The following is an 18,709-nucleotide window of genomic DNA, read 5'->3' as shown; positions in this document are numbered from 1 at the left end:
GGGTTCATCAGGGTTCATTCCTCTCACCTCTGCTGTTCATACTGTGCATGGACACGATAACGAAGGAAATCCAGAAGCAGCATCCGTGGACTCTACTCTTTGCCGACGATGTCATGCTCGCGTCGGAGTCTCGAGATGATCTTCAGAAACAAGTGCAGTCTTGGAAGGATCAGCTGCAGCAATATGGATTGCGCCTCAACACATCAAAAACTGAGTACATGGAGTGCGGACCAAAGATAGATAGAGGATGGTTCAATTCGTGTCGATGGCACCGAATTAAACAAGGTGAACTGCTTCAAGTACCTTGGATCCAAAGTGACTTCCACAGGCGACATTGATCAAGAAGGTCGAGCACGTGTTAATGCTGCATGGATGAAATGGAAAATGGCAACAGGGGTACTGTGCGACAAGAAAGTCCCTGTTCGACTGAAGTCGAAGATCTACAGGACGGTTGTGCGTCCTGTTGCCCTTTACGGATGCGAGTGCTGGCCGACAACGAAAGCCTTGGAAAGAGTGCTGCACGCTATGGAGATGCGGATGTTGAGGTGGACGATAGGTGTAACGCTAAAAGAGAAAGTATCCAACGACACTGTACGTTCCATCTTCGGCGTCGTCCCGATAACTGAGAAGATGAAGGAGGCGCGACTGAGATGGTTTGGTTACGTCTTGCGGCGGGAGGAAGATTCTGTTGCCAAAACCTCTGAAGCTCGGCGTTTCAGGAGTGAGGCCGCGTGGGAGGCCAAAGATTCGCTGGTTAGACCGTGTGAAGTTGGATATGATAGATGCACGTTTGTGTACGGCTGATGCAATGGATAGAACCAAATGGAAGACAAGAAGCAGAAAAGCGGACCCTGCAACAACGCGGAACAAACGCTAGGAAGAAGAAGAAGAAGAAGAAGAAGATAAGCACAGGTTATTGTAGGGCATAATAGTAGAATAGACTCAGATAGTCAGAATATAGAGTGCGAATTTTTAGCAAGGCTGCAGAGCATGGGGTTATCATGGTAGAAATTGGCCTTCCTTCCTTAATGCAGCTGTACCTACCTTAGTATTGCATATTCGCCGTTTTCAGCTTCTCCATTTATTTCGGTTCTCTTCTCAGAAGATCTATGTGGAAGTCGGTCGTCACACTAGTATTTTTTCGAGTTGCCAAAACCTCCCGTTCGTAGACGTGGGATTAGGTGTAGGCATGATGCTTTCGAAGACACCGCCTTTCTCCCTGTTTTGCTAAATTACTGGTTCCCATTAACGTCGGATGTGGACGCTCTTTTAATCAGAGGCAGTTTCTTCGTTGAAGCTACAAATAGTTATCTATTAAATAACTTTTGCGCTTATTAAGTATCACTTATCCTCTGGGCTGAAGCGCTTTCAAATTCAAATTGCAGGTCTTTTCGATATTCACTCGAGTGAGTTTTGAGCAAAACAGCTAAAGCGATGTCTCTGCTAAGAACTTGTATTAACTCGAAGTCAATTCGCGCCCGGTCACTTGACCAAACTACGTAAAAATGGTCTGTGGATAGCACTCCTCATTGTTTTCCTTAATTGCTTATGAAACAGATATGAAGTACGCATTAATACTCAATTTTCGATATTTGCTTCCCAAACGGTGGTCGGTTAATAATTCCTCAAAGGGAATGAATCCTTCCACTAAAACACCCTTAAGAGAGTCTTCGACAGGTTATTGGAATTTGGAAGCAAATATAGAAGTACCACGCAAACATTTTTGTTCTTTACAGGTAGAAATGTATCTTTCAATAGTTCTACTACCAAAATTCCTGCGAAATCCACAGGTAATATAGTGAGTAATGCAGCATTCGCAGAAAAATACTCCATTAGTCCAGGACTGTTCATCTTATAGGTCCAACTTCACTCATTACTTCAGTTGTACCTATCAACAATGCACAGTAAGTATTCTAGAATATTGCAAGGCAAGGGTTGATTCTTAACATGAAGAGTAGCAATTTATGGGACCTTAAGGTCTGATTTGTTGCATTTTATTGATTTTATTTTCGTGAGTTAGTTTTTTAACATCTTCTCAGGCAAGGTTAGACACTTTGGAATTCTTGGAAACGGCAAGAATCAGTCCGTGCTCCTGGCCTTGCTTTAGAACCTTTCATTCTAATAATTGTCTTCAGATCAAGAAGAGCGTCAGAAAGCGACGACAGTGACTTTCCTACCATAGTCATTGTTGCGATAGCTATTCAAATCATACTCTTCGTGATTCTCATTCTGCTTCTCATTCTTCGATGGCAACATAAACAGCGAAAGAAAAAATTAAAATTAGCGTATCAAATTGAAATGATTGAAAAAGAAGAGAAACGTCGAAAAAAGATGAAGAAAATGGCAAAGAAGGTAATAATTTTTTACCAAAAGTAGTTTGTATTTTTACAATATATTACGCTTACAATGGAACTTCATATCATCGGCGGGCATCTCAACATTTGGACTAATTTTTCGCTATGCAGAAGTCGAGGATCAACGATGTCGTCGTTTTCTGAACTGATTGCTACAGAAAACAACAACATTGATTAGTATTGTAGAAAGTTTCAATCACTTATGAGATTCTATATGTAGATGTCACTTTGTTTTCCATGATTGAATGGATGACCTTTTCTTTGAATCCTAACATTAAGCTAATCTAGACTAATTAAGACAGATACTCTTAGCATTTGTACGCTTATTACGAGTCTCGTAACCGCACAATTTCCATGCTCAAATGATCTTTCCTACATCTATGTCTCTGAGTGTTAAAATTTTGCAGTTTTTATTGGGCCATTGAGTTGACGTCAGATTCGCGGTGTGCTGCCTTTAAGCGGCGGTGCTAGCGTCTAACGCAGCTATTCTCATCATCGTCGAGGTGTGCCGCCCTTAGATATGTCCGAGTCCATCGTGTTCGATCTTCAGCTTGAGCTCGAATAGAATCTATCCATACGTTTCCATTCCATAAACTGCGGAAATTTACGTCTCGAATGAGCTGGCTGTGGGCTGTTGACCCCAGGTGCGCTCAGATCTTCTTTTACCTCCTACGCCTAGAATTTTCATTTACGAGTAGAAGTCCTATTCCAGTTTGAGTCTGGGTCCATCAGTTTCACTCTGGGTGCATCCAGAGATTTTATTTATAGTATAATAACATTATCAACCTTTTGTTTTGGATAAGATCAAAAACAGCTTCTAACAGAGGCAATGAAATTGGCATGTTGTTGTTGACTGCCCACCTATGATTTTGTTTCTTTATTTGTTAAAGTTTCGATGTGAATAAACTCGCAGAAAATTGTAATTTTTGAAGCACATGCTTAGTATAGGAATAATATGGGACCCCCATATATGCAGGGTTTTGCGAAAGTGAATCTGTGAACCTAAGTGTAATCGGGTTCATCAAAACGTTTCCAACGGAAGTGGAAACAACCCCCTCCCCCTTTCTACTCCTAGACTTGAGCTCGGAATTTTTTTCTAAAATTGGAATTTTTGGCGTAATCACTCGCGGGCTCACGTCGACCATTTTCGTCTTGAAACCTGGTTCCTAGCGCCAGTTTAAATAACCTCCGCTCTTAGACAAATTTTTTCTTAATACTATGTCTTCCAAATTTGAATTATTTTAGAGGAGTGGTTCTAAGCAAACAAAAACCGATACAGATGAGGTTGGTTGCATCCGTTTGAGTCCAAGGCTACCACAGTTCGTACCCTTGTAGGACCAACCGAATCTATCGCAAGAACGGAAAAGCAGTGATGCTAAAACCGATGAGATTCAACAATCCGGAGAGCAGCCACCAGCGCCGCTTCCTAAACCACTTGGCGAACAACCTGAAAATATGGACGACTATGAGATGGTCGGCAAAACATTCTGAAAGAAGTATTGTGTTGTAACTAAAAGGAAATCGCTTTGCTTACAAATTTAAAATCTTATCAATTACAATTTTGTGTAGAATTGCCAGTAAAAGAAATAAAAAGCATTTAATATGACATCATTCTTTCGCGCATTGATTCATTCGTAAACTAACTAAAAAGTGAGTAAATTTCAAGGAAGGAGCTGAACTGTTTCTACCACATCTCAGCCAAATGAGGGTTTGTTTTGACATCCATGTCCTTACTCAGTTCAAGTATTTCTAGTGTAAGATTGATCAATTTGTGTTACTCTTCGTAAGAGAACTCAGGAGAGCACGCAACAACTAGACCAATACCTTAATTTTCTCGTCGTGTCTGTATAAGTGATTTATTTTGAGTGAACAAGACCACAAGTATGACACAAATCTCATATAATCCAATCTTTGAAGAGAAGACGACCAATACATCTTATTACAAATTCCTTATTGTAGCACGGATAAGCAGTGATGAAAGTGGCAAACGTGCTAGATTATCTCCCTATTTTTTTTAAACTTCGACGTTTGAAAGACTGGACATTCTTTGTTTCCGGGGGCTCAGCTGGAAGCTAGGTGAATCTGAAAGCTTCCCTGCCAAAGGTATAAGAGCGCTGTTGTGCCACTGTTGTAATGCAAATGTTGCGATTTGCGCAGTTTTTTGGCGCCGTTCTCGAACACCACGACGCGGATGGTTGCTGCACAACTTGGCGTTGCAGCTTCTGATTCCAAGGGATTGTAGCCTTTCCAGAAAGAAGGAACATTGTGATAAACACTCATGATGAATACATCGATGAATGATAAATTTGCGATTCAGAAACTATGAAATTGTAAGGGGTTTGCGTATGTAATAACAAATAAGTAGGAGAACTAATATATGTCGCACACAAGCTCAAACTGAACTTTCGCGTGCACTTTGATTGTCTCTATGCCCTCATTTGTGAGAAGTGTGATTAATGATTATGCAATGATGTGACCACGGTCAGTTCACCCTAATGGTCCAGAAGAAGGCGTGCAAAACAGTCCTAGTTGTACCCGTGTCCCTTACGATGCACTTTCTTACGGGTACTAAGACAGTGACAATCAGCAACGCGTCTGTACCTGGGCAGATGATCTAGGTTCTGCTGTTTATTTGGATCGTTTATTTCAAAATTGGGCGGGTGCAGGGTCCTCGGTAAAGAGCTTGTAGATGACGGACAGTAAGCAGATTGGGCGATAGTTACCGATGCATGTGGATCTCCCTTTTTATACAACAACACAGTCTTGCTGGTCCTCCACTGTGTAGGAACCTTGCATTCCGACAGGTAACGTGTAAAGAGCCTCGCCAGGGTGTTGATGAGTGCTGGCGGAAAATTCTTCAGGTGTTCTGGTCTTATTCTTTCGGGACCGGGTGCCGCACGATTTCTTACCGACATGACAGCATGTCGTATTTCGGACGGGAGAACCTCTGGAATGACATGTCCATCATCCCTCAGATGGTGAGGAGGCAAGTGGACATGGCTGTCGAAGAGATCAGAGTAGAAGTCGTAGGTGATTTTCTCCATCCTCCTTCTCGATGCAATGGTTTTTCCCTTCGGGTTCCGGAGAGCAGTCATCCTCGTCTTGCGGCTAGCGAAGTCTTGACGGGCATAGCGGATGCTTTTCCCCTCTTTAGCTTCAGCCTGCACTTCTGCTCTTCTCTCTTTAAGGTCTTCCTTTATTGCCTCTGCGAAGCCTTGCAAACTCGGACGTGAGTTCTTGGTTCCTTGCGACTCGTGCTGCTCCACGCTGGCGTAATTTAAGAGGATTAGAATTAGAATTTCAAGAGGCAAACGTCTCTTGGTGGTTTTAAAACTCTCAGCCTTCTTCGCGCAGTCGTGAAGGCGTCATATTCCTCGGCGATGTCGTCCAATGCAGAATCGTTCCAAAAGCCGGCTAGCATAGCGAAGAGGTCCCTGTTGATGATAATTCTGGGATGTCTCTCTCTGAACTTAGCGTCTTTCTCATCTCTCCTTGTGAAGGAAAATCTTTCTCGGAGGAGACGATGGTCCTATCCCGTATAGGACTTTGGCACAACAGCGACGTCCTTCAGGCAGAATCTTTTATTGATTAGATGTGGTCTATGTCATGACGGAACCCTCCACCGGATAACTCCCACGACCAGCGTAGAGAAGAGGGCATGGAATGGAATTCCGGAATTGCGAGTTCCCATGGATGGTCTTGGTCGTCATGATGAACTCGAAGAACCTCTCCACCCTGGTCATTCCGTTGTAGGTCGTTGGTCCCGATGTGAAGCTTCTCAGGCGTTCTTCTTGGCCAACTTTGGCGTTGAAATAGCTAATTATGACATTGAAGAAGGCATGATCTTCTCGGAAGAACTTCTCCAGGTACATATAGAACGCTTCGACTTCTTCTTCTTCGTAGCTTGATGTTGGAGCGTAAGCGACTAAGATTGTCAAAGCTGCTGTTGGACCACATCTTCTCATCCGCAGAAGTCCGACTCGGGTCGTAAATTGTTTGAAAGAGTCGATGTTTTTTGCCATACTTGTGTTGACGAGGACGCCAACTTCACCAACACCTCTACTGTCGCATGTTCCTGAGAACAGTTCTTCTCCACTTTCATATGCGGCGTTGAGAGGGTGACGTCGGCTCATCTCGGTCAGTCCGATGACGTCGTACTTGATCTTCTTAACTTGCATCATCAGATCTTCGATGGCCGCTTCCGATGCAAGCGTACGTGCGTTATAAGTACAGATAGTCATCTTATTCCTTTTCCGTTTCGGTAGCCCATATAACTTCTGCAACCCGTCCTTCCTGGCGCTACCGTACCAGGCTTTCCTCCGGAATCAGGAGACTCTTTTCTATTACTGTGACATGCAAAACATTTTTAAAACCTATGGGCAGGTTGAAAGCCTCTAGTTCTATTAAATTTTGGGAGAACTTCCGTTCTCCCGGAGTGGACATGTGGAGCTTATTTGTTGGAGGCGACTCCAAACCGCCTCCCTTGCACCTCCCAGTGACTTGATTGCAGGCCTTGGGCGGATGTGCGGGATGCAAGGATGTCATGAGTCAGTCCTGGCTCAGCAGAAACAGGGAGTCCATTTCCTGAATCCACACACGTTTCTGAGCAGGCACAAGGTCGCTTTTGGTCCGCAATTAGCCCCCTATCTGCCACCCAGGGACCCGCCGCGTAGCCTCGCGACTAACTGGCTGTGATCTCTCTAGTGAGGGAGATCCGTGGACATTTTTTTTCAATCCTTAATAAGATTGAAAAAATCTTGGATGAAGGACAGCCATGCGAGCAAGCAGGGTTTCGAAAAGGATTTAGCACGACTGACCACATTCACATTGTTTCGAAGCTCATCGAGGTATCCCGAGAGTACATAATGCCGCTCTGTCTCACCTTCATCGATTTGAAGAAGGCCTTTGACTCAGTTGAGACGGAAGCGGTTGTTGAAGCCTTGGATAACCAAGGCGTCCCTACTCATAAAGTACCCAGTACATAAAGGTACTTCGAGAGTTGTACAGTAACTTCACGACCGGAATTTCGCCATTCTACAAGAATATCATCATTGACGTGAAGAGGAGGTCCGACAGGGTGATACAATCTCACCCAAAATATTCACAGCTACCCTCGAGAACGCAATGCGAAAATTGGAATGGGACGACATGGGAGTGAAGGCTGATGGTCGGCAGCTACACCATTTGCGCTGAAGACATCGTACTGATAAGCATTCGATACTAGCATCAGCCAAGCGGAACGAGTGCTGACCGAATTTGACGAAACATGTGGAGGCATCGGTCTTCGACCTGACCCCCGAGCTGGGCAGGAGGAGACGAGTGGCTTTGGGAGCGTATAAGAGCATCGAGGATGTAGTGAAGAAGACCAGGAACACCCGGCTCCGTGCTCACCTCTTCAACACCACCGTACTTCTTGCTTCGGAAACCTGGGCATTTCGCAAGCAGGAAGAAAACGTGAGCGTCATTGAACGCGAAGTTGAGAGAATGATGCTAGGAGTACCCCGTTTTACGCAAGTGAGGGATGGGATTCGAAGTTCTCTCCTACGTCAGCGATCGAAGATTAGAGACGCCGCCGCGTTTGCCAAGGAAAGTAAAATAAGGTGGGCCGGACACGTGATGTGTTTTAACGGCAACCGTTGGACCAGAGCCGTGAGCGACTGGGTTCCACGCTATATTAAGCGCACTACAGGAAGACCGCCGACCCGATGCTCAGATTTCTTCACGAAGTCCTTCAAAGAAAATTATGATGCTCTTCGTGTCCCACGCGAAAGAAGGAACCAGTGGGCTATTCTGGCACGCGATCGGGACAGATAGAAGAATTACTGGCGCCCGCTCGACCAGTTCGAAGATCAACGGGAGTCAAGGTGATCAAGATGATCAAGGGCCGTCGGTTAGAGGTCTGTTGTAGTTACACGGTGGATGGTTCGAGACCGCCCTGGTTATTAGTTTTTCATCCTTCCGGGGTCGATATTGGTACCAGACCTGTCTGGGAGGATAACACTGACTACTTGGTCATAGGCTGGTCTCCGCAAGTGGTTGTATAGGCCAACACGCGTTCCAAAACCTTAATGATTACGAATTGCAGGAAAACGTGTTGGCGCATCCAAAGTAGATTGAAACGCTAGTGACTTTATCCTTTTACGCTTTACTTCAACATTAGATGGATTGCGGATGTTGCACGACGACGAAGCTGTTCCCGTTTCATCGCGTAATTATTTGCATTGTTCGGGCGACTGAATCGCGCAAGACTGTTTCACGCCTTTTCTGGATTAATAACGTGAATTTTGTGTGAACGCATATGAATTACTCGTCTACTCCTATTTTTTCGTGAAGAATTCCCTACACAGTCAATTTGTGATTCGATGCCTTCAAGTGCATTGCAAATTGCATTGCAATTTTTGGGCACGTGGGGTGAAAATTCGGAGGTCTCCTTTGTAGGAAAGCCTTCTGAACTGCTTTACATTCTAGCACTATATTCTAAGTTGCACTTCTTCCGTTTTCAAAGTTTGAGCGAAGTGATTTCTGCGGTTAGCTGTACTTTTTGCGAACATTGCTACTTCTAGACTTCGACAAGTTTATTCAAAAGTCATTGTTTATGTCTACAACAAATTCTGCCATTGCATACCATGATGATGCCATGCCATGATCAAAAAGTAAGCGATTATCCTTTGCGCTTAGTTTTTTGGATTACATCTTCTTCAGATGTCGCCAGTGCGATTTTATTTTCCTTGATCGCCTTCATCAGATCGTCCACATTCATTGGCATCATATCATTCACGTTCTTTTGTGACTCTTTTAAACCCTCCTTCGATTTGGCGACGTTTTCTCCAGAGTTAGATATTTTTTCTGATGACTTAACCTTCGTATCGCGTTTGAAGGTCTCTAGTGACATTTCATCTGTTTTCCACGATACCTTGTCCGTTGAATCCAGTGAGAACTCATCGTCTTGCGTTCCTTCGTCCTTTGATTTCGAAGTCTTAATTCCTTCCCCAGAACTCTTTTTTTTCGATAGTGAACTTCCTCTTTTCATTCCTTTGCGCACCCTTGGTCTCTTCTTGCGTTTTCGCTAAAAACAAGGAACTGAGGCACAGTTTCTGCAACTTGCGTACGTATCAAAGGTGATCGCAAATAAATACATGCAAAATTTTGTATTGACGCAGAAATTCCTCACCTTTGCAGCAAACTTCATCTTTTTGCGCGCTTTCCTCTGAAAACCACATTAAACAGTACGGTATTGCGTTCTTTCTCGACAAGCTAAATCACGATTCCTCCGTAAAAAGAAAAAAACTAACATTGTCGAACGCTCTCCATTTGTCTACGCGACGTTTTCTCTCATACAAAAATAGTACCATTGCTAAAAGAAGTATAACTGCCACTGCTCCAATTATACCGGAAATGATTACGAGATTCATAGATGGCAGTTCATCTATTTCTGTTGCCGTCGTCAAAGCGGTTTCGGTGGCAGCGTGTATTGAAGTGGTATTTACAGGTGAGTTTCCTGAAAGTGAAAAATCCATCTCTCTATTCCAATCGTTACGAACCAGTAAAATTCGAATCATGGCTGACTCACTGAGTGGTATGCGACTAGTCCGCATGATATTTTCCTTCGAAGTAAGAACTACTACAGTATGTCTGTTTACGCTTGATAAATTTGTTATTGATGGGGAGGTCAAAATTCTCATCATCTTAGGACCTGCGGTTTGAAATCGTCCACTGCATTCAATTTTTCTTCGGGAAACTGCAATACTATGCATGAGCACTGAAAACCTGTCAGTGAGTGACAGTGCGGCCCCGTCGGCCACAGTGGTTCGTTTTTATCTTTTCAGAAAACAGGAATTTCAAAACAATTTATAAATCATTAAATTCTTCTCTTTGAGATCTGTCCAAAAATCGGCATATCGTTGTGAAGGGGACAAAACTCCACAAAATATTCGCCAAAAGGCAGTAAGCGGAACCCAACATATCCTGAAGTTATAGTTATAGAAGCGCTCAAAAACTGAAGCATTCAAAACCAAAGAATTTCTGAAGGCAACCATACAGCAGTGCTGATTTTTTTTTCACTCACTTGTGCGATTTTTGAGCGTTGTGTGGTTCTAACTTAAAGGCATCACCCCACGAATCTGAGGTGGTACGGATTTCCGGTGGAGTATTCGTATACGGGATCGTAGATTACGGAGAGGGGGAGATTCCGTTCATTTCTTCCTAATTGCCGTAAAAAACGGCCCGGAAGATATGGCTTCAGTCGTTCTGTCGCACTTTTTTCTACAGGGAATTCGACTGGAGCGCGCCAGCCTCGTGCCGCGCCGCATCTTCCGGGCCGTTTTTTAGGGCAATTAGGAAGAAATTGACGGGATCACCCCCCTTTCCGTAGTCTCCCATCCCGTATACGAATACTCCACCTGAAATCTGCACTACCTCAGATTCGTGGGGTGATGCCTTTAATTCGCGATGTTGAAACAGTTGCATAACATTTGCCATCGATTTTTTTTTTGGCAGCACAGTTTTTTTTTTGTTCGGTTTTTGTAATTTACATTAAACTCCTTGTACGGACAATGGGATTCCCTTGACTGCAAACAACAGCTTCACTTTTCCTAAAATTGCACACTATTTTTTTCTTTAATAAAATTCTAGATAATCACCGCTAGTATCTTGCTCATAGGAAGATGCTACTATATATAGATATGAAAAAGGATCGGAAAAAAGCAGCGAAGAAAAGGACTAGTTAGAGGAATCACTGTGAGAGTAATCCCCGATGGTTAGTCTGAAAGAACGTTGGAGTGGATCTTAGGAGATGCTAAACGACCTCACATGAGACTAAGGATGAGATGGGCTGATATGTGTTTTTATGTAGATGTGTCAGCTCTGATCTCAGCTGGGTAGGGCTCGAAAATCTCATGAACGTCACACGCAAAATTTACGGACTTTTTTTGATGATGATTGCTGGGGAAAAGCGTGAATGAGAACGATGCTTAGGCCCGCACGAGGATGGGTCATCTAAATATCTTATTAAGTAAACTTATTTATTATGTAAATCAGGAAGAAAACTTTCGGCTTGATAGTTCCGTATCTGTTGTCGCTTAGCACTTTTCCTCATCTTTTCTATCATTGTTCGATTTGAGAGATCAACAAAGGTTGTTGATGAAAAATATGCTTGCAAGAATATCGCAAATGATACAAAGTGTATAACAAACAAATTTGTAGTTTGCCTCATTTCGTAGCCGCAATGTCATGAGGTTCAGGCGCACAACTCTTCGTAAGTGTTCCTAGAAAAACCGAGTCGTTTGGACTGTGAGAGATTTTTTTCTAGCCAACTATAAAAACACGACTAGTGCATCCAGTACCACAAGGTTACCGGAAACACCAATCCCAAACTACGCAATCGTGGCGACTGCTTTCGGGTTAGTGGTCCTTGCTGTGCTGTGTGCAGCAGCTTTCATGAAGTGGGAACAAAGAAAACGAGAAAAGAAGTGGGAGGCATACAGGACCGCCCAGATTTCCCCAACGGTATGCTTATTCATTAAAGCACGGAAGAAATAAAGTTTATTCCCTATGGACGATCTTTTTAAGGCATTACACAGGAAAAAGAAGCGAAGAAAAACTCACAAAGGCACCTACGCAAAAAAGGTTCTCATCTTATGTCATGCACTAGAAAATTGCGCTTCTCAATCATATTGTTTTCAGCAGAAATTAGAGTTGCCTCCAGAGTTCCAAGATATGAAGCGGCGTAGACACAAGAAACTACGACACGGTCTCTCATATTCAAAAGAGAAGAATTCTAAAGAAGGGGAAAATCAAGACGATCTCATGGAGGAACAACTTCGATTCTCAAGAGAGAAGGAAACGAGAGTATCAAATGAAAGACGATCCAAACAATCAGCAGAAAAGATTTCGAAATCCAGAGAAAATGTGAAGAAGGTGAAAAGGAAGAAAACACAACCAGCTAAGAAAAAAAGCATCGAGGGAACACCTGAGAGTATTGATGACTTAATGACAGCAATTAAAGAAAACCGAATTAAATTGGTGACGCCCCAAGAAGAATACGGCAAAGAAAATAAGGTGAAGTCCGATCGTGATGTGAGCCCACCCAGTTATTAATCTGCCAAAGAGTGATCTCATTTATTGTAGACCTAAACAATGACCTCTTGAATAAAATGTTGAAGTCAGTAAAGTCTTATTGTGATAATGTGATATTGTAGTTAGAAGTACCGGGTCACCGTGTCCGGCATAGTTTACTTATATAGGAGAGAGGAAATCGCCAAATGAATAGCAAATGCTGGAAAACGGAAATACAAAGGAAGTCGTGTGCCTTCTGCGCTTCTAATTCTATTTTTCAACCCATTTAAAGGCGTATCACGAAACTGACTAAGTCGGAAAACCCGTGGGAAGGTATAGTGATCTGTGTGTAGATTACGAGTACGGGCGTGTTCTCACTCAATTCCCTATAATCGTTCCGAGAAACGACGTGGGAAATGGTGTTGGTTCTTACTAGATGCGGGAAAACGCCATACATTTCGTGCACATGTCGGATCCACGAGCAAGCGGTCGAGTATAAATGAAATCTCCTCAGCAGCCAGTTCAAGTAAAATCAATGAATAGACTGCTGAGAGGAACGGAGCGTGCATAAGAGGGTGTTCCAACGCACCTTGCAGTTGCCGTTCCTGCCCTATTTTTCAAGACGATTCGGGAGTTACGAGTACAAGCTGCTACGCTAGTTACGAGTATATACTGTACTGTATATATGCTGTATAACCCGAACCACACCTTCGCTTGCTGCTATCGAACTGTAATCACGAGCATGGCCCTCAACTCCATTGTAGCTGCATCTGTGCACTGTGGCCTGCGCAGTTATGAGTCCCAAGGTTTCCGCATATTGCGAAAAGCAGCACATCGCCAAAGCCCACAACCAGAAAAGTCAATTGCCTGTAAGGAGCATAGAATCTTTGACAACCACTATCCGTTTCGTCACGCTTAACTGCAGCGCGAGCTTCAACAAGTCGCCCTGTCTAAACTTCTAGGATATCGATGTGCCTGTCTCAGTGTCGGAGACTGCAAAATTTACTAAGGCGAAAGTGATGAAAAGAAGCTAGGAGATTGCGCTATAGCTATGAAGAACGACTAGGAGAGCCTGGTGGAGAAATTTGGTTCAATTTCATCAACATGCACCTTTGTTCGACTGTTCAATCACAGAGGATGCTAACTCTGGATCGTAAGTGCCTACGCACCTTCGGAGATCGCTGATGGGAACACAAATTACGCTGTCTATGATGAGGTGAATGCGTTGACATCTAGAACACCCAGTTATCTGGTGGTCATTATCGTCAACAGGTGTTCGTCGTCACGAAAGTGGCTGAAATGTGACAGAGGTATTCGAAGCCAATGCAATTAGCCTTTTTGAACTTGAAAGTCGCTTTCGATCCTTTTCGTCGGGAGCGTCTTCTCAACGCGATTCGCGCCTTTAAAAAAGCCAAGAAAGATCGTTCAAAAAGTAGTTCAATTCAACTACTTGATAACAAGAATCAGGGAACAGCTGCTGCAGTTCGAACTTCAGCCGAATGTATAACATTATTTGAAGTGGTAACTGGAGTAAGACAAGAGGCGGTAGCATGACCTTCTCGGTCCGATTTTGCCATCTAGGACATCATGCGAAAAACAGTAAATCAATGTCTTGCCGATACCATCCCAGAACCATCAGGACGCGCTTGACCGACCTCGAGTACGCCGACGATCATGCTATATAATAACGCGTTTACTCTGTATGTGTGTCTGTGTGAATGTGCGTGTGTGTGTATGTATGTATGTATGTGTGTCAGTCAAGAAATTCTAAAAAAAAAGAGCGAGACGGATACCATGTCGTCGGTTTGGTGCGCTGGAGCCTTGCATGGTCCCTTCGCATATCTATTTCCCAGCATGTCTCCTTATACGGCTAACATCCTTTCTTCAAAAAGAGGAAACGCACATTCGAACGGCTGCTCGAAAACAATACACAATAGCCAACAGTTTACGCGATCTGATGTAGAACGTCATTTTTATCACTGCGATGGTGATGATCACGACATTTCATGTTAGCACATCGATCTTTGCTAATAGTTGAGGACGAAGGAAACTCATACTTCGAATAATGTTTCCAGATTGTGGAAGTTTGAGAGGAAAATAGATGTAAAATCAAGTTTGATTGTTCTCCAAATATAGAACTGATGCGTCTAAGGAAAAACCATAAAATCTTTCATCTATGCTTAAATTTTCAGGCAAAAAAATTGAAGAAAGCGTTGATAGAAAGAAAACAACTTAAACTTTAGAAAAAATGTCGCTACTATTATTTCTTATTGGCCAGTGAGGGCGAGCGAAGCGAACACCAAAAAAAGACTGAAGTCCGGCTCTAGCCGGACGTTCAGACTGGTACTGTGATAATCGCGGAAAGCAGCACGAAACCTCAACATGTTATCGGCCTTGCATTGAAGCTAGCTACAGCCTACGGATTACACCTGCTCCGTAAGAAGTGCAAGCAGATGTAGGTGTCTTCGAGATCCTCAATCGGAGTTAGGTAGATGGGCTGTCAATCGGGTTCGAGCGAGTTCGCTACTTGAACTGTGTACTGAAGAACAGCAGCAGCTGTAAGAGTGCAGATACAGCATAGTTGCACTAAGACCACTTCTGCATTCAACTCCCCGATGAATTGTTTGTGGTCGACTCCCATGTCTCGCACTTCCAAACTGTGAGTCTGTCCTACTATTCGCCCTATCATGACGTACGGATTGGGCACTTTAGCATTGATCGCCATTGATGGCGAAAATTGACGGGAAGGAAGCTCCTTAGACGACTACTTTTGGTTTTTGAGTATGCCACAATGAAGATCTTTACGCGGAAGATGTGGTGTACAGGCGGATGCCAGGCTGGAAAGTATCAACATCTGACACCGCTATAGGAGGTGGCTACGGCTCATCTTCGCTTCTTCGGTCACATTACAGGGAAAAGAGGATTCGGAGCCGAACCAAGAGACTTGCATTCCTCCAGAGTCGATAAATTGATACCGAACTTGTCTGGAAGGACAAAAACACTGAATTGATATTAAGGCTCGTCGCCGCGAGTCATTGAGAAGCAACACACACGTTCATTACCATCAAAAGATTCTGAATTGGAGTTGAACGCGGAGCATCCCCAAAAGGATTGATAAACTGTGAGCACTTTGTCCTTTACTCTAGGAAGCATTACAATGTTAGAGCAAGTCTTTTCATGTGACCGAGGTCATAGTTTAATTAATGGGTAGTGAGCTCCATTGTTGGTCCATTTTAGTTGCGTTGGGTTGGTGTCGGCCATTCGTTCCTCGTTATTACAAGAGTCCGTCAGATGTACGGATAGAGGTGTAGTCTGGAGAATATTCTGGACTCAGAGAATCGAAACGACTATGATTACTATGAAAATCACAATATTCGTAATTGATCTCTTGAGCTGAAACATATTTTGAATGCTGATTCATTTTAAGAGTAAAGGAAATGTTAGTGCTGAAAAATGCTCGTACAACTTCCCAGAACAGTTGTATAATGTCGAATAGAAAAATGCTAAGCATGAGGTATTAAGCATTTATTCGAACTGTGATTGTTTTTGCCTTTATAAGTGATCATGTTTTAAATGTTCTTTAGAATATCAGGTAAGTTTTCCATCAGATTGCTGCTCCGTGTCTTTTTGGGTGGCATTGGTTTGAAATGAACCTTCTTCAAAAATCTCATTTGCATCTATATAATCGTTTAGATCTTTGTCTTCTGGAGTTCGAGAGATTGCAGTTGGCGGAAGCGCCGTCTCCATCAAATCTTGAACATTCTCTGATTTCATCTGGTGTTGTTTATGGCGCATAATATGTTTTTCTTCAGAACTGGTCTTCTTCATAACTTCCTGGAATCTTCGATTTTTTGAATACTTAAACTCCGTGGTATTTCTTACGAGTCTTACCAGTGGTTTGGTCCTTTTCCTGTGATGTCTCTTTCTCTGAAATGAAAACATAGGAAATGAAATGAAGCTATGAAAGTCGTTGGCTTTCAGAGGGTACATTTCTATATGGTTTTTGATATTTACTGAATTAAAACTGCAGTTTTTGCGGACTTAAAAACAAATTCGTTTTCAACCTAGCTAGCTTAATGGCGAACTTGCAATAGAACTAAATGGATATTCTTGAAAAAAATAATCCTTGACATTTTTTGATAGGAAATTGAATTTACTGTTAGAGATTTGAAAAAAACTTTCACGAACTTTTTTTCTTTTTCTACACAGCTGTTCTTTTCTTGCAATAGCCAAAAGCTTCTTGCGTTCTTTACTACGCCTTCTTTGCGTATAGAATATATAGATTAAGATGAATAACGCAATAAACATTGTTACTATTCCTCCAAATACGATGATTTTTTTGCCACTGTCCCAATCTTCCCTGAAACTCGTGATTATGTAATTTATTACCGCTCGATAAAACTTGATAAAACTAAGATAAATTACGGTTCAGTTGGGTGCACCGGCGTTGTTATATTGAAACTTGGATTCGTAGAGTTAAGGACAGCTGAAAAAGAATCAGATCCTGTAAGAAACAAATGCAGGACGCGGAAATAAGTCTGATAAACGCACCAGCATTATGCCCACCACCCATCGTGACATCGGTATGAAATGGGGTTTACTAAAGTTGATTTTGTTTCTTTTTCTTTTCTGTTTACGTTATATTACTTTTCTGGCATGAATCTCATTCGAACGTTATGAAGTCACGCGATCGGTTCACCTCACGTCTCTTTGAGGGAGCGTATCACGATTTTGACGTGGTGCGAAACACACGACGAAGGAGGAAAGTTCGGGCAGTAGATTGCACTACCCATCGTGGTTTCGCTCATTCTTCCTAATCGTGGCAAAAAAAACCGCGTGAGAATCGTCAGAATGCGCTTCTATGTTCACGCTCTGTTCACGCTCAGGTCCACTCAGCCACCTATTCGTTTGTCTCACTTGAATGGACTGGCGAGGAGGCATCACTGATCTTCTTGATCTCGTGGACGCGGTGCGTGCACAAGGGTAGCGCTTTGCGAGAGAGATCACAGAGAGAGGAGCGAAACCACATTGGTTTTCCACAATCTACTACCTGAACTGTATGCATCCGCTCTGAGTTCCGCACTATGTCAAAGTCGTGATGCGCTGCCTTTAAATCAAAAGAGAGTTGCTTTTCCACTTTTTTCTTCACATCTTCACTTAATTTCAAAAAATGCCAGAAATGAACAACACAAAAAAATAACATTAAAAATATAATACTTAGTCGCGCGAAAAGTTATTATTTTCGTAGCTAGATAGGTGAATATTCGCTTATTCAGCGGCGAAACTCGAAGAACGATGGGTCAAAAAAGGAACAATATGAATGGATGATAAAAGATGGAAAAGGTCCCTCATTTCAAGTCACGGAACTTAGGTTGACTTGAAAATTCCTTTACATATCAGAAGATCATTGTGTTTCTCTGTCTGAATTCGCTCATTTTCTTGCGTATTCATGCAAATACTGGAGTGTTGTGGAAACGCTTCTCGGCCCATAGGAGTTCGTCTTGTTCGAGGGGATATCCTACGGCTAGCTAAATGGACATTCGATATCTTCGAGCAACAATACTCCTTAAATTAAGAAAGTTAAAGTCCTCTCCTTAAGTTCAACTCTGGCTATTTGGCACGAGAAAGCGACCGAAGCACCAACGTCTCCTAGGCCGAGGTGAACACTATCAAATCCTGGATATTGCGCTGAGAAGCGCTTTCGCCACTGCCCGTGCACCAAATCGAGAACACTGCTTCCTATCGCGATCACATGCAGTGGTGGGCCAGCGGGGTTCCACTAGAAATTTCACCAACGATTTGGTGCATATTCAGCCATACGTTTCCTATCACGGTGAATCCAGCCGCTGATCGCTTTTGTTCGTACTAAACGTAATCATTCGATGTAGCCTTCGGTAGTGTTATCTTTGAAGTCCCCTGCGTTTCTGTACCTTCAAAAGCAGCGCATCGCGAAATTAGCAATGTTTGGATCTGTCATGGACGGTAGTTGAACAGTTCGGGGTATAGATTAACGGTATTAACGGACCCACTCAATTTCCCCTAATCATCCTGAAAAATGGCGTGGGAACGCGGATTTTTCCTAGCAGCTACGTGAAAACGCGCCTCTTTGTACACTCTCCGATCCCTTTAGCAAACTGTTCATTGCTTCTACTTGAGTACGCTGATGAGGAGACCTCATTGATTTTCAAACGCTCACGTGAAGGCGACGCGGGCACAGGGATGGACCAAAAAGGTTTTTCTTGTAGCAAGAGAATAACTGATGAATGAAAGAAGCAAGGGTGATGAGGCGCTCGAGAGGATAA

The 18,709-nt window shown here is 43.1% G+C and overlaps 8 protein-coding genes across 11 annotated transcripts; 3 read left to right on the top strand and 5 right to left on the bottom strand.

Annotated features, from left to right (window-relative positions):
• Positions 1–47: 47 nt before the first annotated feature.
• Positions 48–3,845, top strand: RB195_004962 (uncharacterized protein; the record flags this gene model as incomplete). Of its 3 annotated transcripts, XM_064177203.1 has the most annotated exons (7): positions 48–285; positions 329–721; positions 1,737–1,790; positions 1,859–1,904; positions 2,136–2,352; positions 3,600–3,638; positions 3,690–3,845. In XM_064177203.1, the coding sequence occupies 7 exons, from the start codon at positions 48–50 to the stop codon at positions 3,843–3,845; spliced, it is 1,143 nt and encodes a 380-aa protein (XP_064034328.1). The 3 variants fall into 3 exon arrangements, with proteins under 3 accessions (XP_064034328.1, XP_064034330.1, XP_064034329.1); XM_064177204.1 differs by lacking the exons at positions 48–285; positions 329–721 and adding an exon at positions 1,635–1,677; XM_064177205.1 differs by lacking the exons at positions 1,737–1,790; positions 1,859–1,904; positions 2,136–2,352; positions 3,600–3,638; positions 3,690–3,845 and having other exon boundaries at positions 329–804.
• Positions 3,846–4,879: 1,034 nt separating this feature from the next.
• On the bottom strand, positions 4,880–5,449 carry RB195_004961 (uncharacterized protein; the record flags this gene model as incomplete). Its single annotated transcript, XM_064177202.1, has 1 exon — positions 4,880–5,449. The coding sequence occupies one exon, from the start codon at positions 5,447–5,449 to the stop codon at positions 4,880–4,882; it is 570 nt and encodes a 189-aa protein (XP_064034327.1).
• Positions 5,450–5,953: 504 nt separating this feature from the next.
• RB195_004960 (uncharacterized protein) lies at positions 5,954–6,595 on the bottom strand (the record flags this gene model as incomplete). Its single annotated transcript, XM_064177201.1, has 1 exon — positions 5,954–6,595. One exon carries the CDS (start codon positions 6,593–6,595, stop codon positions 5,954–5,956), a length of 642 nt encoding a protein of 213 aa, XP_064034326.1.
• A 624-nt stretch (positions 6,596–7,219) lies between these two features.
• RB195_004959 (uncharacterized protein) lies at positions 7,220–8,168 on the top strand (the record flags this gene model as incomplete). Its single annotated transcript, XM_064177200.1, has 2 exons — positions 7,220–7,324; positions 7,629–8,168. The coding sequence occupies 2 exons, from the start codon at positions 7,220–7,222 to the stop codon at positions 8,166–8,168; spliced, it is 645 nt and encodes a 214-aa protein (XP_064034325.1).
• Positions 8,169–9,015: 847 nt separating this feature from the next.
• Positions 9,016–10,108, bottom strand: RB195_004958 (uncharacterized protein; the record flags this gene model as incomplete). Of its 2 annotated transcripts, none has more annotated exons than XM_064177198.1 (4): positions 9,016–9,420; positions 9,526–9,561; positions 9,647–9,852; positions 9,925–10,108. In XM_064177198.1, the coding sequence occupies 4 exons, from the start codon at positions 10,106–10,108 to the stop codon at positions 9,016–9,018; spliced, it is 831 nt and encodes a 276-aa protein (XP_064034323.1). The 2 variants fall into 2 exon arrangements, with proteins under 2 accessions (XP_064034323.1, XP_064034324.1); XM_064177199.1 differs by having other exon boundaries at positions 9,925–9,949.
• Positions 10,109–11,582: 1,474 nt separating this feature from the next.
• RB195_004957 (uncharacterized protein) lies at positions 11,583–12,449 on the top strand (the record flags this gene model as incomplete). Its single annotated transcript, XM_064177197.1, has 4 exons — positions 11,583–11,607; positions 11,662–11,858; positions 11,922–11,978; positions 12,036–12,449. 4 exons carry the CDS (start codon positions 11,583–11,585, stop codon positions 12,447–12,449), a joined length of 693 nt encoding a protein of 230 aa, XP_064034322.1.
• A 2,458-nt stretch (positions 12,450–14,907) lies between these two features.
• On the bottom strand, positions 14,908–15,132 carry RB195_004956 (uncharacterized protein; the record flags this gene model as incomplete). The annotated part of the gene is made up of 1 exon (XM_064177196.1): positions 14,908–15,132. The coding sequence occupies one exon, from the start codon at positions 15,130–15,132 to the stop codon at positions 14,908–14,910; it is 225 nt and encodes a 74-aa protein (XP_064034321.1).
• An 863-nt stretch (positions 15,133–15,995) lies between these two features.
• Positions 15,996–16,980, bottom strand: RB195_004955 (uncharacterized protein; the record flags this gene model as incomplete). The annotated part of the gene is made up of 5 exons (XM_064177195.1): positions 15,996–16,241; positions 16,299–16,334; positions 16,596–16,767; positions 16,833–16,893; positions 16,959–16,980. 5 exons carry the CDS (start codon positions 16,978–16,980, stop codon positions 15,996–15,998), a joined length of 537 nt encoding a protein of 178 aa, XP_064034320.1.
• Between the last annotated feature and the right edge of the window lie 1,729 nt (positions 16,981–18,709).

The sequence above is a fragment of the Necator americanus genome, chromosome I (genome assembly GCF_031761385.1).
Source record: "Necator americanus strain Aroian chromosome I, whole genome shotgun sequence".
NCBI classification, from domain to species: domain Eukaryota; kingdom Metazoa; phylum Nematoda; class Chromadorea; order Rhabditida; family Ancylostomatidae; genus Necator; species Necator americanus.
The sequence above is the reverse complement of the archived record's forward strand: the minus strand, read 5'-3'. Positions and strand labels throughout refer to the sequence as shown.